This window comes from Pan troglodytes, chromosome 3 (assembly GCF_028858775.2).
Source record: "Pan troglodytes isolate AG18354 chromosome 3, NHGRI_mPanTro3-v2.0_pri, whole genome shotgun sequence".
Classification (NCBI taxonomy): domain Eukaryota; kingdom Metazoa; phylum Chordata; class Mammalia; order Primates; family Hominidae; genus Pan; species Pan troglodytes.
In genome coordinates, this window is record NC_072401.2 from 76,479,970 (window position 1) to 76,493,843 (window position 13,874).

Here is a 13,874-nt window from a genome sequence, read left to right on the forward strand (position 1 = left end):
ATGAAGTAGGAGATGTAAGAAAGGGCCAGATAACACCTGATACTGAAGGTAACATAAAATGCCAGCTTGCTTTCTATGTAAACTGTGAAGCTATTGATAAAGATTTGTATCAGTAACTGGATTTCAAAGCCTTATGTTACCGGTTTTGGTACACCATTTTCAGCAGTTTCATCTTCAATTCCAGATGGAGGATTAGCACTACAAACAACAAAAGTAAGTATACATGTCAGGCATTACTTTTCGGAAGTACAGATAGATTATATTAGTATTTCTAAGCTTTAGTAAAGCTCCTAAAATTATTGTCTCCACTGGAGACAGTAATGGTAAAATCTGACTGTCTTATTCCGTTATTTCTAGTAACTTGCATAAGACAAGTACTCAACATTGTAAGTAGAATGCAAATGCCAGGCTGGGCGTGGAGGCTCATGCCTGTAATCCCAGCACTTTGAGAGGCTGAGGTGGGTGGATCACGAGGTCAGGAATTCAAGACCAGCCTGGCCAAGATGGTAAAACCCCGTCTCTACTAAAAATACAAAAAAAAAAAATTAGCCAGGCATGGTGGCGGGCGCCTGTAATCCCAGCTACTCCGAAGGCTGAAGCAGACAATTGCTTGAACCCAGGAGATAGAGGTTGCAGTGAGGCTGCAGTGATCATGCCACTGCACTCTAGCCTGGGCGACAGCGTGAGACGCCGTCTCAAAAAAAAAAAAAAAGAATGCAAATGCCTTCACAGTTTATTAATGATTTATAATTTGATGGTGGGCTATAATTCAAGCTTTTTACACATTTTAAAAATATATGACAAACTTAATCAATTTTAATTATCCTAAATCAATTTGATTTTTACAGTGGCATTTTATAGCACAATCACCAAATAAAGCAAAATGAAAGATAAAAAGTCAAAACATAACTGTTATATTTTCATTGTTCTACTGCTTGCTTCAAGAAAACAAATATGCAGCTATAATTGTTCAGTACATTTACCTCCTGCTGAAATAAGCTTCTAGGTAGCCAGAAGCAAGTCCCATTTGCTTTCTATGTCACAAAACAGTATCCCTTCTTTAGTCAAAACTTGGATAGATATAACACAATTGGAGACTGCAATGCAATGTTTAAGAAAAACAGAGGCTTCAGCAATGAGCCAGTCAGTAGGAAACGGGCAAATTCTAATAGGAACTTTGGTAGAGCAATGCAATGATGTACCAAGCCAGATAGCAGTAGGTTGGGCAGAGTACCTTTCTTCAATAGGCCTACTCTTTTGGAAGTTTTAATTTTCTATCACCATTAAAATGTTAGAAACATGATAAAATTTTAAGCTTTTTCTAGAAAAATAACACTGTAAAGGAAGTTGTTTTTTCCCCCATAGGATGAAATCAACTCAACGGCTCCCCAAATGAAGTTGCAGAAAGGAATATAAAGCTTTGTTGACAGTGACACTCAGGGAAGGTAGAAGGTTCCCTCCAATAAATTTTAGCAAGTTGTGTATTGCGGAATTAAAATTAAAGAATGTTTGATTAGAAAGTAAGCTTTTAAAATTGTAACCAATAAAAATAAAAATTAATGGGATAAAGATTATCATATAGAAAAGTATATTTGATTGTAAAACTATACCTGTAATTAATTTCTTGACCAACTGAAGGAATGGGTACAAAGAAATATTCAATCACTTTCATAACATAAATTAAAACTAATCTCAACTTTGTGGTTGAGATCAGAATTAGGAACTGAGTTGACTACATAAATTTTAAAATGAAATAACATTTCAGATAATATACCAATGAGTGAAAAGACTATAGGGGATTTTTTGGGTAAGGAAGCTGAACTGTAGTTTCAGCTCCTCCTAAGCTATTTCTACTTCCATTTCTCACTTTTTCCCTCTATCCATTTTTTGTTGTAACAGCTTTGAGATGCAATTCACATATTATACAATCTACCCATTCAAACAGGACAACTGAGTTTTAATATGGTCACATAGTCCAACCATCACAACTATCTAATTCCAGAATGTATGCATCACTCCCAAAAGGAACTTTGTATACATTAGCAATCACTCACCCAACTCTTAGTAACCACTAATCTGTCTCTACGGACTGACTTCTTTAGCTTCCACATTTGTAAGGTTCATCCGTGTTGTAACATCTACCAGTACTTCATTTTATTGTCCTTGCCAAATAATATTCCGCTGTATGGATATAACACATTTAATCTATCCATTCATCAGTTGATGCAGCTGCGAGGTTTTCTTTTTCCACTTTCTATTAAGAATAATGCTGCTATGAATATTCACGTACAAGTTTTTGTGTGAATATGTTTTCATTCCTCTAAGGTGGAGGACTCACATGGTAACTCCATGTTTCACCATTTGAGAAAATGGCCAGGCTGTTCTTCAAAGCAGCTGCACCATTTTACAATCCCACCAGAAGTGTATGAGGGTTTTATTTCCCCATATCCTCACTAACACCTGTTTTATCTTTTCGATTGCAGCTTACTCGGTATGAAGTTGTATATCTTCCACTTTTTAAACCCAAATATTCCTTAAAATCTTCTAATTACCTCTCCCTCCATTACAGACACTAATGCATGTGGTCAGGGTAAAGCCGACATCTCCATGTACTTCTTTGCATGGCTTGCTTTTTGAAATCTGGGGTAAAATTCTGACTCCCTGTATATGTTCTATAAATGAACACTTACATCTTTCTTACAATCTAACAAAGAAATCAACCTTATAACAAATCAGCTAATTACATTTTGAATGCAAACAATACATAGCATTGAAATTACAACCAAACTGCCATTATATCATCAAAAATGTTAATAAACTGGAAAAGCAGTAGTTTGGAGTGTTCCTGATTTACTTAAAAACATTTTCAATTAAGTTAAAATATTTTTATCAGTAGCTTAATGATTATACTGTATACTTCACTACTGAATTCACTTAAGAGTAACAAGTTACTTAACAGTGTAAAATCAGTCCAATCCTAAGTTCAAAAACTTTGTCCTTTAAACTACCAACAAATAGAATTGGCATAAGATTAGGTCCTGAAACTGGAATAATCCTTAAAGGATTCAATGTCCTCCAAAATGTTGTAAGTCAGTGTTGTAATGAAGCCAATGATTGTAAGAAAATAATTTTGACAACTGACAGAACCATTGTATCACACAACCTGTGTAATAGGCATCAACAGAAAATTTCACTAACCTGGCATTTTCTTCTTCTGGCCTTTCAACTTCATTTTCATCTACCAAGTAAAATAAACAAATAAATAAATAAGCAAACAAAATAAAGAAACCACTCTTAAAGAAACTAGTATTATGAAAATCTGAAGTGATCATCACAAGCACTAACCTAGGTCCTTTGCCAAATCACTGTGCACATGCACGTCCCATGGGCCTATAAGCACATCCAAAGTTAGATCACCTTATAATTACTTAACAAGATACGTATTTTATGGAAAAAAAAATCAGACTTTACTGCTATAAAAATAAGCTTAAATTTAAGAGGTAATGAAGATTTCCAGATTTTTGTAAAAGAAATCCTACACATTCACATTTCAAAGAGTAGTAACTAATGCTAAATCTTGCCACCAAACGATTTTTTTTTTACAAGTTTATCAAAGTCACATCATCAAGGACCTGCATGGTGCCCAAAGTGCACTTTTACTATTCTATTCTAAAGACAATCAAGAATATATGTTTTAGGCAAGGAACAAACATTAACTTTCAAATCTGGTGTTAACAAGCAAGAAGGGATTGTGACTTAAAGTTAAAAACCAGATGTCAAACAAGTACCCTTCTAGAGAGAAGTACATGATGCATTAAATTTATTTTGAGAAAAACAAATACATGAGATGACACTGAAAACTATAAGCCGAAGGGTCATGAGATACTTCCATGATGTAGGTTAAACGGCAGTCTCTTAAAAAAGAATAACTTCACCTTAATACAGGAGACATTCAGGGTTTTCTTTATGGGCCATCTTTCTCTCTCTCTCTCTCTTAATTAATTATTTTTAAAGCACGACTTTCAGATAAGGAGGTACCCTTGCAGGTGCATTCCATACAAACTGACCATCAAGAAACAAGACGTTAGTTGTACAGCATTAACTTTATTTAGCTATTATTACAGAATGACTGTTTCTGAAAGAAGGGACAGGAAGGGCACCCTAAGGCCACAGGGCAAAAACAGACACAAAAAAACACCACCTCAGAATCGACAGAAAAAAACAAGGGTAAAGAGCGCAGCAGCTAGGCGATCGAGACGCCTCGGGGAAAGCACAGCGAAGCCGGGGGCCAGGACCGGTCACAGCCCCCCAGCCCGGCCCGGCCGCCACAGGGGTGGATGCGCATGGTGGGCGTGGGCCAGGCGGGAGACCGCCGCGGGGACTGGGGGCACGCGCACGCCGCGCTCGGCCTAAGTCAGGCCGGACAGGACTCCCAACCAGAGGCCCGAAGCGGCGGCGCGAGAGGCCAGGGACGCCGGCCGTTTGAGGGCCAAGAGGGGAGGCCTGAGAGAACCCGAGAGACAGAGACAGGAAGTTTCGTACCGCCATAGAGCCACTCTTCCTCCTCATCCCCTCCGGTCCCGCCGCTCAGCTCCGACACTAGGCGCTCGACCTCGCCGGCCGACATGGCCGCCCCGAGCGCAACTTAAACGCGGCGATCAACAGCCCCCTCCAACCCCTTCCCCAGCCTCGCAGCCCCGAGGCGCGAGAAGGGCGCGAACCCGCCGGCGAATGAAAGAAGAAAGCTCGAGACTCAAATCCCAGGAAGGCGACGGCAGCGGCGGCAAAGATGAAGCCTCCAGCGCAGGTCCGTCTGCGCATGCGCAGGAGACCCAAGCGGCGCGGCGCGTATAGGTGGCTTCGCTTCCGCGGCGGCCACCTGGGCCTGGTTGCGCCTGCGCGCTGAGGTGGGCCCCGCCCCTCTAGGATCCCGGTTTGCTATTTTGCGTGGCTTCCTCCCGTGGCGTCCTGAGTCGGCCAGGGTTCCCCGCCCCCACCCTTCTTTTTAATAACCCGTATTGCCATTGCTGGCGAGTACACCATTGTTCCCTTCTACTCTTCGTGCTCTTTCTTCTCAACTTTTTATTTGTTTTTTAATCTTCAGAAAGGCCTTCTTTTATTCTTTAATCAGCCTTGATACAGAATCATTACCTGTCACTCCCTTTCCTCACTGAATAGAGATGAAATCACAATCAGTACTATTTCTCGAAAAATTAATTTTCACAGCCAACAAAAGCAAAACTAATAGATGAAGAATGCACTCTCATTGTTAAAAACCATAAATTACTGTCAAGGTCAAAGACCGCCTCATTCCCCTACCCTTCTCTCCGGAGGTAGCCCTTGCTACAGATGCGTATCCTGTTTGGAGTTCATTCCGAAATTTCCTATACACTTGCTTCGTGTGTTGTGCTGTTTTGGTGGGAGAACCTGAGATTGACAAGTCTTAAATAGTACAGTACAGTATAGTATCATCCTTCGACTTCCTTTTTTTTCTTTTTTTTTAGCATCCGTGTCTTGGAGCTCTTTTTCATTTTAGTATGAATCAAACTATATCTATTTTAAGTGCTTCATAAAATTGCATAGTATGGCTATCACAGAGTGAATATGGCTATTTCTCCATTGATGTACACCCAGATTGCTTTCGACTTTACACTTTTAAGTACAACAAAAAATGACAATGAAGATCCACACGGCTCCTTGCAGATTTGTCTGTTTCTCGAAGATAGATCATAAAGTATGTACAGTTTTTATTTTAATAGGTAAACCAAATGTTCAGCCCGCTTCTGAAAGCACATCTTCCAGTGAAAAGATGACATACCATGGTTCAAACTGGAGCTCTAGGTTTTTTGTTTGTTTGTTTGTTTATTTATTTGAGGCGGAGTCTCACTCTGTTGCCCAGCTGGAGTACAGTGGTGCGATCTCTGCTCACTGCAACCTCCACCTCCTGGGCTCAGGCGATTCTTCTGCCTCAGCCTCCCAAGTAGCTGGGATTACAGGCACGCACCACCATGCCCAGCCAATTTTTGTATTTATAGTAGAGAGGGGGTTTCACCATTTTGGCCAGGCTGGTTTTGAACTCCTGACCTCAGGTGATCTGCCCACCTTGGTCTCCCAAAGTGCTGGGCTTACAGGCATGAGCCACCACGCCCGGCCTATTTTTTTGTTTTGTTTTGTTTTGTTTTGTTTAAGAAACAGTCTTAATCTGTAACCCAGGCTGAAATGCAGTGGCAGGGTCACTGTTCACTGCAGTCTCTACCTCCCGGACTCAAACAGTCCTCCCACTTCAGCCTCCTGAGTACCTGGGACTACAGACAAGCAGGTGCCACCACACCTGGCTAATTTTTTATTTTTTGTAGAGACAATGTCTCACCATGTTGCCTAGGCTGGTCTGGAACTCGTGGTCTCTAGCAATCCTTCCACCTAGGCCTCCCAAAGTGCTGGGATTACATGTATGAGCCACCAGGCCTGGCCTCAGTTCTTCATTATACCTAGCAGGTTGTATAGTCAGGCAATCAACCTTTCTATGCTTCAGTTTTCTCATCTATAAAATGGAAAGGCCAAGTTAGATGATCTCTGAGGTCTCTTTCATTTATGAAGTTTACAAACAGGGCATTCGCTTGTCAACAGAGAGAAATCCATTTTAATTGAACAACTAAATGAGTTTTCTTGCTCCTTGATGAATAAATATTGTTTTATCATTTATTTATTTAGCAATTACAGAACATCTGCTCTGTTTAAGGACTTGGAAAATGAAGACATGAGTGAAACAGTCCCAGCCCTTAAAGAACTCTGAAGTTATTGAGAAAGACAGAGGGGCAGTAAACAACTCTCCTACAAGAGAAGAGGTGAATGTGTTGTAATAGAAGCACAAATGAAGGGTTTACGCCCAACCAATATCTCACATTATTTAAACAAACCATGTGGTTTTAATCTTTCTTACCTTTGAACACACTTCTACCAGCTATTCCCAGCTCCCTCATCTTTTTATGATAATCTCTTGCATCCTTCTAAACTCTCTGGGGGTATAATCACCTTTGTGAAATCTTTCCTGAATCCCATTTTATCTCTTCCCATTTGTTTTGCCAGGAACTCTTCCAGCTATGTAGATTCAACAGTGAATAAAACAAAGTTCTTTCTTTTGTGGAGCTTTGATTCTAATAAGAGAGTCAGATAATAAACATATGAACGTATGATATGTCATGATGATAAGAATTGTGAAAAGAGTAAGCAATATAAAATGAAGTGATGGGGTGCAATTTTATATGGAGTGGTCAGGGAAAGCTACTCTGATGAAGTGATATAAGAGACTTGAATGGAGACAGGAGGTGAGTCCCGTGGATTTCGGGGTGACAGACTATCAAACAGAGGAATAAGAAGTGCAAAGGCCCTGAGGTAGAAGCATACTTGGCATGTTCAAGAAACTCAAAATGTAGCTAAAGTATAGTGAGTGAGAGAGAATGCAGATGAGGTCAGATGTATTTGGGGGGTGAGTGGGACAGAGCAACTCACTCCTTCTAGACACCATGCTGCTTCTATGCCATGTGCCTATCACACTGTATAGTAATTATTTGACTATATTTCTGTTTGCCTCAGGCTCTTCGCTAGACCAAGTCCACCTCCAAACAGGGCATCCCATAGCCATCACTTCAATTCCTAGTATAGTGCTTAACGCTGAGTAAATCTTCTTGGTCCCTGTTGAAAGTAATAGAATGAAGTCTTATAGACTGTTTATGAGTATCGTAAGGCAATCACTCACAGTCCTGTCTATTGATCGTTCTATTTATTTAATTGGTTTCATAAGAAAACCAATTGCCTTTTGTTAAGGGATCTTTTTCTGTTTTCAGCTGCCTTTCAAGGCATTGCTTAAACATAACTGAAGAAATGATGAACAATACTAGAATAGCTTTTGTGGTGGAGGTAGCATTTGAGCTAAGCTTTGAAAATGAAGATTTCCACAAGCAAAGAAGCACATAAATCACTAATAACTACTCTGAAAAGACCTCTTCCTCCTTGCTTCTAAGCTGAGTTTCTTGCCTGAATATGCTTTCTTAGTTAAAGGTATCTTTCTCTCCCTGCTCACCAGGGGAGACATCAAAGGTAGGTAGTTTGAAGATATTATATATTCCTCCTTCCATTTCTTATATTATGACCTTATCAAACTACAGTGCTCCATATATTCTATTTGTTTTCCATTTTATTGTTGTTTTGTGGTCTGTTGGTTTCTGGCAAAAAAAATTAAAAGATAAGTTTTAATATACTTATCTCTGAGAAGTACTGAGAGTGTTTAGTAGATGATAATGAGTTAAATGATGACAAGAATTTGAGATCAAATAAAAATGCCTTGCTCACTATCCAGTATATATAGCAAGTACACATAAATATGTTTGGCATGCGTATGATGTTTATGCCCAACTGTGCTCTTTGCTGTCACATAAATTTCAATGTTCTTAAATTCTCAATGTTCTTAAGTTTCCTCAGCAGTAAGTTGATACATTAAAATAACATTTGTACCAATATTGGGGAAGAATAACAAAGCTAAATTGAGGTTTCAGATGTCAAAGCATCTAGCCAGGCACGGTGGCTCACGCCTGTAATCCCAGCACTTTGGGAGGCCAAGGCAGGCGGATCACCTGAGGTCAGGAGTTCAAGACCAGCCTGCTCAACATAGTGAAACATTGTTTCTACTAAAAACACAAAAATTAGCTGGGCATTGTGGCACGCACCTGTGATTCCAACTACTCAGGAGGCTGAGGCAGAAGAATCGCTTGAACCCAGGAGGAGGAGGTTGCAGTGAGCCAAGATCACATCATTGCACTCCAGCCTGGGCGACAGAGCAAGACTCCGTCTCAAAAAAAAAAAAAAGTCAAAGCATTTGACAAGTTATTGACAAGCAGGTAACATGTTGTTTAGGACTTTTCTTCTTTGAACAAGCAAAGTAATTGTACGTGTGTAGAGCTTTCCTTCCTCTTTATGTACTTCCATGATAAATTAAACCCCAATTAGCCATCTTCCTCTACATCCTGACATCTTTTAACAATAAACTTTACCTAGTCCTAAGTTTAGCTCACCAAAAAAGAAAAAATAAATTTTCTATTGCTAGTTGTTTCTGGAAAATTGTATTATTTCCTATTCATGTCTGTGCTGTCAGTAAACTTCGCATACTCTTTTTAAAGGTGAGAACAAAATCGTTTTATTTCTGTATTTGCCAGGTCCTCTCTTACAACATCAAGTACATGGAAAGTTCTTAAGCTAAGAACTGATCATGCCTATGGATGACCTAGAAATGAGGTGAAGAGAGATATGTTGGATTTTGGACAGAAGAGAAACAATAGCTGACTATTTTGAGCAGAGAAATACAAATCACATTTTAATAAAATAAACATGACGGTCTTAAGCAGGTCATTTTAATAGGAATTCATTTTACTCCACCATAACATCTGAAAGCAAGAAATGACTTTTGCCTAGGCTCTCCTACCTTTTCTGTCCACCCTGTCTCCCAAGTCATTTCCTCCAGCTTCATGACTTTTATTTATGTACATATGTATGTATGTATTTACTTATTTATTGAGACGGAGACTCACTCTGTCACCCAGGCTGGAGTGCGGTGGCATGATCTTGGCTCACTACAACCTCCCCCTGTCAGGTTCAAACAATTCTCCTGCCTCAGCCTCCCCAGTAGCTGGGATTACAGGCTCATGTCACCATGCCCAGCCAATTTTTGTATCTTTAGTAGAGATGAGATTTCACCATATTGACCAGGCTGGTCTCGAATTCCTGACCTCAAGTGTTCTGCCCACCTCAGCCTCCCAAAGTGCTGAGATTACAGGTCTGAGCCCCACGCCTGGCCTCCATGACTTTTAATGTCATGTCATTGAGAGCCACTGACACCCATTATTTCTCTGGGCAGTCTTAACTTCTCTTTGAGCTCAAGATACTCGGTCTGACTCAAATGCTTCACCTGATGCCTCTCTTAGGCCTTTCAAACTTATGTTCAAAACACAACTCGTAAATTTCTCTCCCATATCTGTCTTGTCCCACTCCCATACTCCCAAAGACTTCTTCATATTAATATCAGTAACCACCATTTAACTAGTTGTTTTAGCCATAAATCAAAGAATTATCCTTGACTTTTCTCTCTTCCCCATCTGCTCTTCTCACAACTATGCAAATCCGTTAGCAAGATCTGTTAGCACTTCTCATTAAAACGTATCTCAAATCTATCTACTTCTTTCCATCTGCACTGCCACACTGAAATTCTAGGAACACAAAACCCTTCCGTGGCCTTCTCTTAAATATGAAATAAAATCTAAACTTCCTACCATATGGCCTACAAGCTTCTTCACGGTCTGACAGTCCCTCAAGTTGCATGTGGCTATACAGGCTCTGCATTGCACAACTTTTAGGGGTGTCTGTATCACCTCATTCTTAGTCATCATTTGTCAAATCTTTTAATGTTTTCCCTCATATCACTGCTATAGTCTAAATTTTTGTGTTTCTCCAAAGTTCATATGCCTAAACCTTAATCCTCAATGTGATGGTGTTTGGATATGGGGATTTTGTGAGGTAATTAAGTCCTCCCTAATGGAGAGGGGTTTGGACTTTCATAAGAAAAGACAGGAGAGCTTGCTTCCTCTCTGCCTGCTTTTCACCAACTGAGAATACAGCACAAAGGTGGCCAGCCATTGGTGAGCCAGAGAGAGGGCTGCCATTAGAAATGAATTATGTGAGCACCTTGATTTTGTACTTTCCAGTCTCCAGAACAGTGAGAAATAAACTTTCTTTGCTTATGTCACCCAGTCTATGGTATTTTTGTTGTGACAGCCCAAACTAAGACAGTCTCTGTGCTTATTCCCTCCAAGTTCTTCCAGACCTGATTCCCAACTCTGCATTTAGCTCTCAGTCCCTACCTTTGTTCCATTTTATGTGCATGCCCAACAGTTTCAGTATTTTAGCAGAAGGATGTCTCTACTTGTTCACTAAACCAAAATCTAACTTCCCTCCAAGGACAGGACTTCTCCTTATCTTTCTATACTGAATATCTGCCATTATCCTTCACCCTGATGTACTGTGAATGCTTGAGATAGTGCTGTCATTCCCCCGGTTCTTGTGGGCCACTACCAGGCCATTACGGTTCCCATTTTGCTGTGAAAAAACCTTCCTCTTTTCCAGCTCATACCATTTGTATTTACCACCTCTTCTCCTTTTTCATTTTCCTTCAACTACAAGTGATATCTGCGGTTGAAGTCCACAGTCTTCCTTTCCTCCATCATGATGTGTGACTTGCATATGTTGCTTGACTCATGTTTTCTGACCTTCTGGAGTCTAATGGTCTTCATTCACTCTACTTCCATAGGGCACATTCAGGGTTATACCCTGGATCTTATTATATCCTAGAATTTTTCCCTCCTTGGCTGGGCGCAGTGGCTCACACCTGTAATCCCAGTGCTTTGGGAAGCCAAGGTCAGAATATGGTTTGAGCCCAGGAGTTCAAGCCAGCTTGGGCAACACAGCAAGACCCTGTCTCTGTAAAAAAAAAATGAAAGAAAAAAATTAGCTGGCCGGGCACAACGGCTCACGCCTGTAATCCCAGCACTTTGGGGGGCCGAGGTGGGCTGATCACGAGGTCAGGAGATCGAGACCATCCTGGCTAACGCAGTGAAATCCTGTCTCTACTAAAAATACAAAAAATTAGCCAGGCGTGGTGGCAGGCGCCTGTAGTCCCAGCTACTCAGGAGGCTGAGGAAGGAGAATGGTGTGAACCCTGGAGGCGGAGCTTGCAGTGAGCAGTGAAATTGTGCCACTGCATTCCAGCCTGGGGGACAGAGCAAGATTCCATCTCAAAAAAAAAAAAAAAAATTAGCCATGTGTAGTTGTGTGCACCTGTAGTCCTAGCTACTCAAGAGGCTGCGGCCGGAGGATTGCTTGAAGTCAGGAGTTTGAGTCTGCTGTGAGCTATGATTGTGCCACTGCACTCCAACCTGTGAGACAGAGTGAGACTCTGTCTCTGAAAAAAAAAAAAAAAAAAAAAAAAAAGCGTTCCCTCCCTGAATTGTAGAGGCCAAGTTACTTTCTTTGACCCTAACTTCATATCCTTCCAACTTTTTTACCTCCTCATTCCCCTACCACCTTCTTTTCTAGGAACTGTGTAGATAATTTCTAGAAGCTGCATTTTCCCCAATCCATTGACTCATTCTGCACTGCACCCCCAGCACTCCCTTGTCATGACTGTACTTTCTTCCTGCACAGGTTAAATCCTGTAGATTCTTCTCATATTCCCTCTCTTTTCCCTTTTCTGACACTTGCCACTGTTGGCCACTCTAGTCTTAAAACTTGCACCTCTCATTACTCCATTCACTGGCTTGACTTCTTCTTCCCATCAAGAAAAGTTGCTCAGAGTTCTCTCCATCACCATCATTGTCTTCTTTCTTTTTTGTGTTCTCTTAAGGCACTCTGAAGCACACCCATTTACTAATAATCCCAATTACCATATTTCTCTTCTGTATTCTGGAATCACACATCCAACAGCATGCTAGATGTTTCTGCCTCGATGTCCCACAAGCATATTGAAAACCTCATGTCCCCACACCTATTAGGATGGCCATTATCAAAAAACCCAGGAAATATCAAGTGTTGGCAAGGATGTGGAGAAATCCGAACCCCTGTGCATTATTAGTAGGAATATAAAATGTTGCAGCCTCTGTAAAAAACAAAACAAAAACAGAGGTCCATCAAGAAGTTAAAAATAGAATTATCATATGATCCAGCAATTCCACTCTGGGTGCATGTACAAAAGAACTGAAAGTAGGATTTGTAGGGAAAGAAAACCATACACCTTTAGGGAATTATTTGAAATCTGTATTTGTCACTTCCAACTATCTTATTCACCCTTGCCTCATCATTTGTCCATAGATAGCTGCAAGAGGCTTGGAAAAGTAGTCTTTAGCTGTGTGTCTATGAGTTCAGAATAAACCTATTACTACAGAAGAAGAGACAAATAAATATTGAGGCGACCACTAGCACTTACTGGCACAATATTCAACCATGACTTCATGAGTGCCTTGCCCTTTCAGAGAAGATGAAGTATTAATTCACTCAAACTTACCTAATGAATGTATGATTCAGCATGAGATGCAAGGGGTAGAAACAAAAAGTGAGCTTGAGATCAGGATTAATGCAGGTGTTAGTAACTAGGCACTGACCTGGGTTTAAATGGAAGAGCAAGGGCTGTCATCCAACAACTTATTCAACTTAAGCTCCTTAAAATAATTTTCATGCTGACAAGGATACAAACATGTAGGAATATCTTCTTGTTTACTAGTTCAACATGTGAACTTGGGTCTATCATTGGCCCTTTTACCTACTAGGTTCTACCAGGTTTATGACTCTTCTGCAGCATATTCAAGGTGCCATTATTCACAATAGCTAAAAGGTGGAAGCAGACCAAATGTCCATAGGCAGATGAATGGATAAACAAAATGGTGTAACATACAATGGAATGTTATTCAGCCTCAAAAAGAAAGAAAATTCTGATGCACGTTACAATATAGATTAACTTGGAGGACTTTATGCTAAGTGAAATAAGTCAATCACAACAAAACAAATACTGTATTGTTCCACTTATATGAGGTATCTAGAGTAGTCAACTACTACATTGCCAACAACTAGAGTAGTCAACTCATAGAAACAGAAAGTAGAGTGGAAGTCACCAAGGACTGTGGAGAGGGGGAATGGGGAGTTGTTGTTTAATGGGTACAGGGTTTCAGTTTTGTGAGACAAGAAGTTCAGAGATTGGTTATACAACAATGTGAATGTACTTAATGCCACCAAAATGTACATTTTACAATGGTTAAGATGGTGACTTTTATGTTACACTT

General features: G+C 40.4%; 1 protein-coding gene across 24 annotated transcripts in view; it reads right to left on the reverse strand.

Annotated features, from left to right (window-relative positions):
* The window catches only part of FIP1L1 (factor interacting with PAPOLA and CPSF1), an 82,507-nt gene extending 77,583 nt beyond the window's left edge, over nt 1-4,924 (reverse strand). For 7 of the 24 annotated variants that reach the window (XM_016951740.4, XM_054683785.2, XM_016951735.4 and 4 more), the window contains exons 1-3: nt 4,543-4,886; nt 3,199-3,238; nt 141-198 (exon numbers count right to left, since the gene is read on the reverse strand). In XM_016951740.4, coding sequence (XP_016807229.1) covers nt 141-198; nt 3,199-3,238; nt 4,543-4,627 — 183 coding nt within the window. In that variant the 5' untranslated portion in view covers nt 4,628-4,886. Of the gene's footprint in view, nt 1-140; nt 199-3,198; nt 3,239-3,345; nt 3,391-4,542 lie in introns of all 24 variants that reach the window. The other 17 variants (XM_016951736.4, XM_016951730.4, XM_016951739.4 and 14 more) reach the window with 13 other exon arrangements.
* Between the last annotated feature and the right edge of the window lie 8,950 nt (nt 4,925-13,874).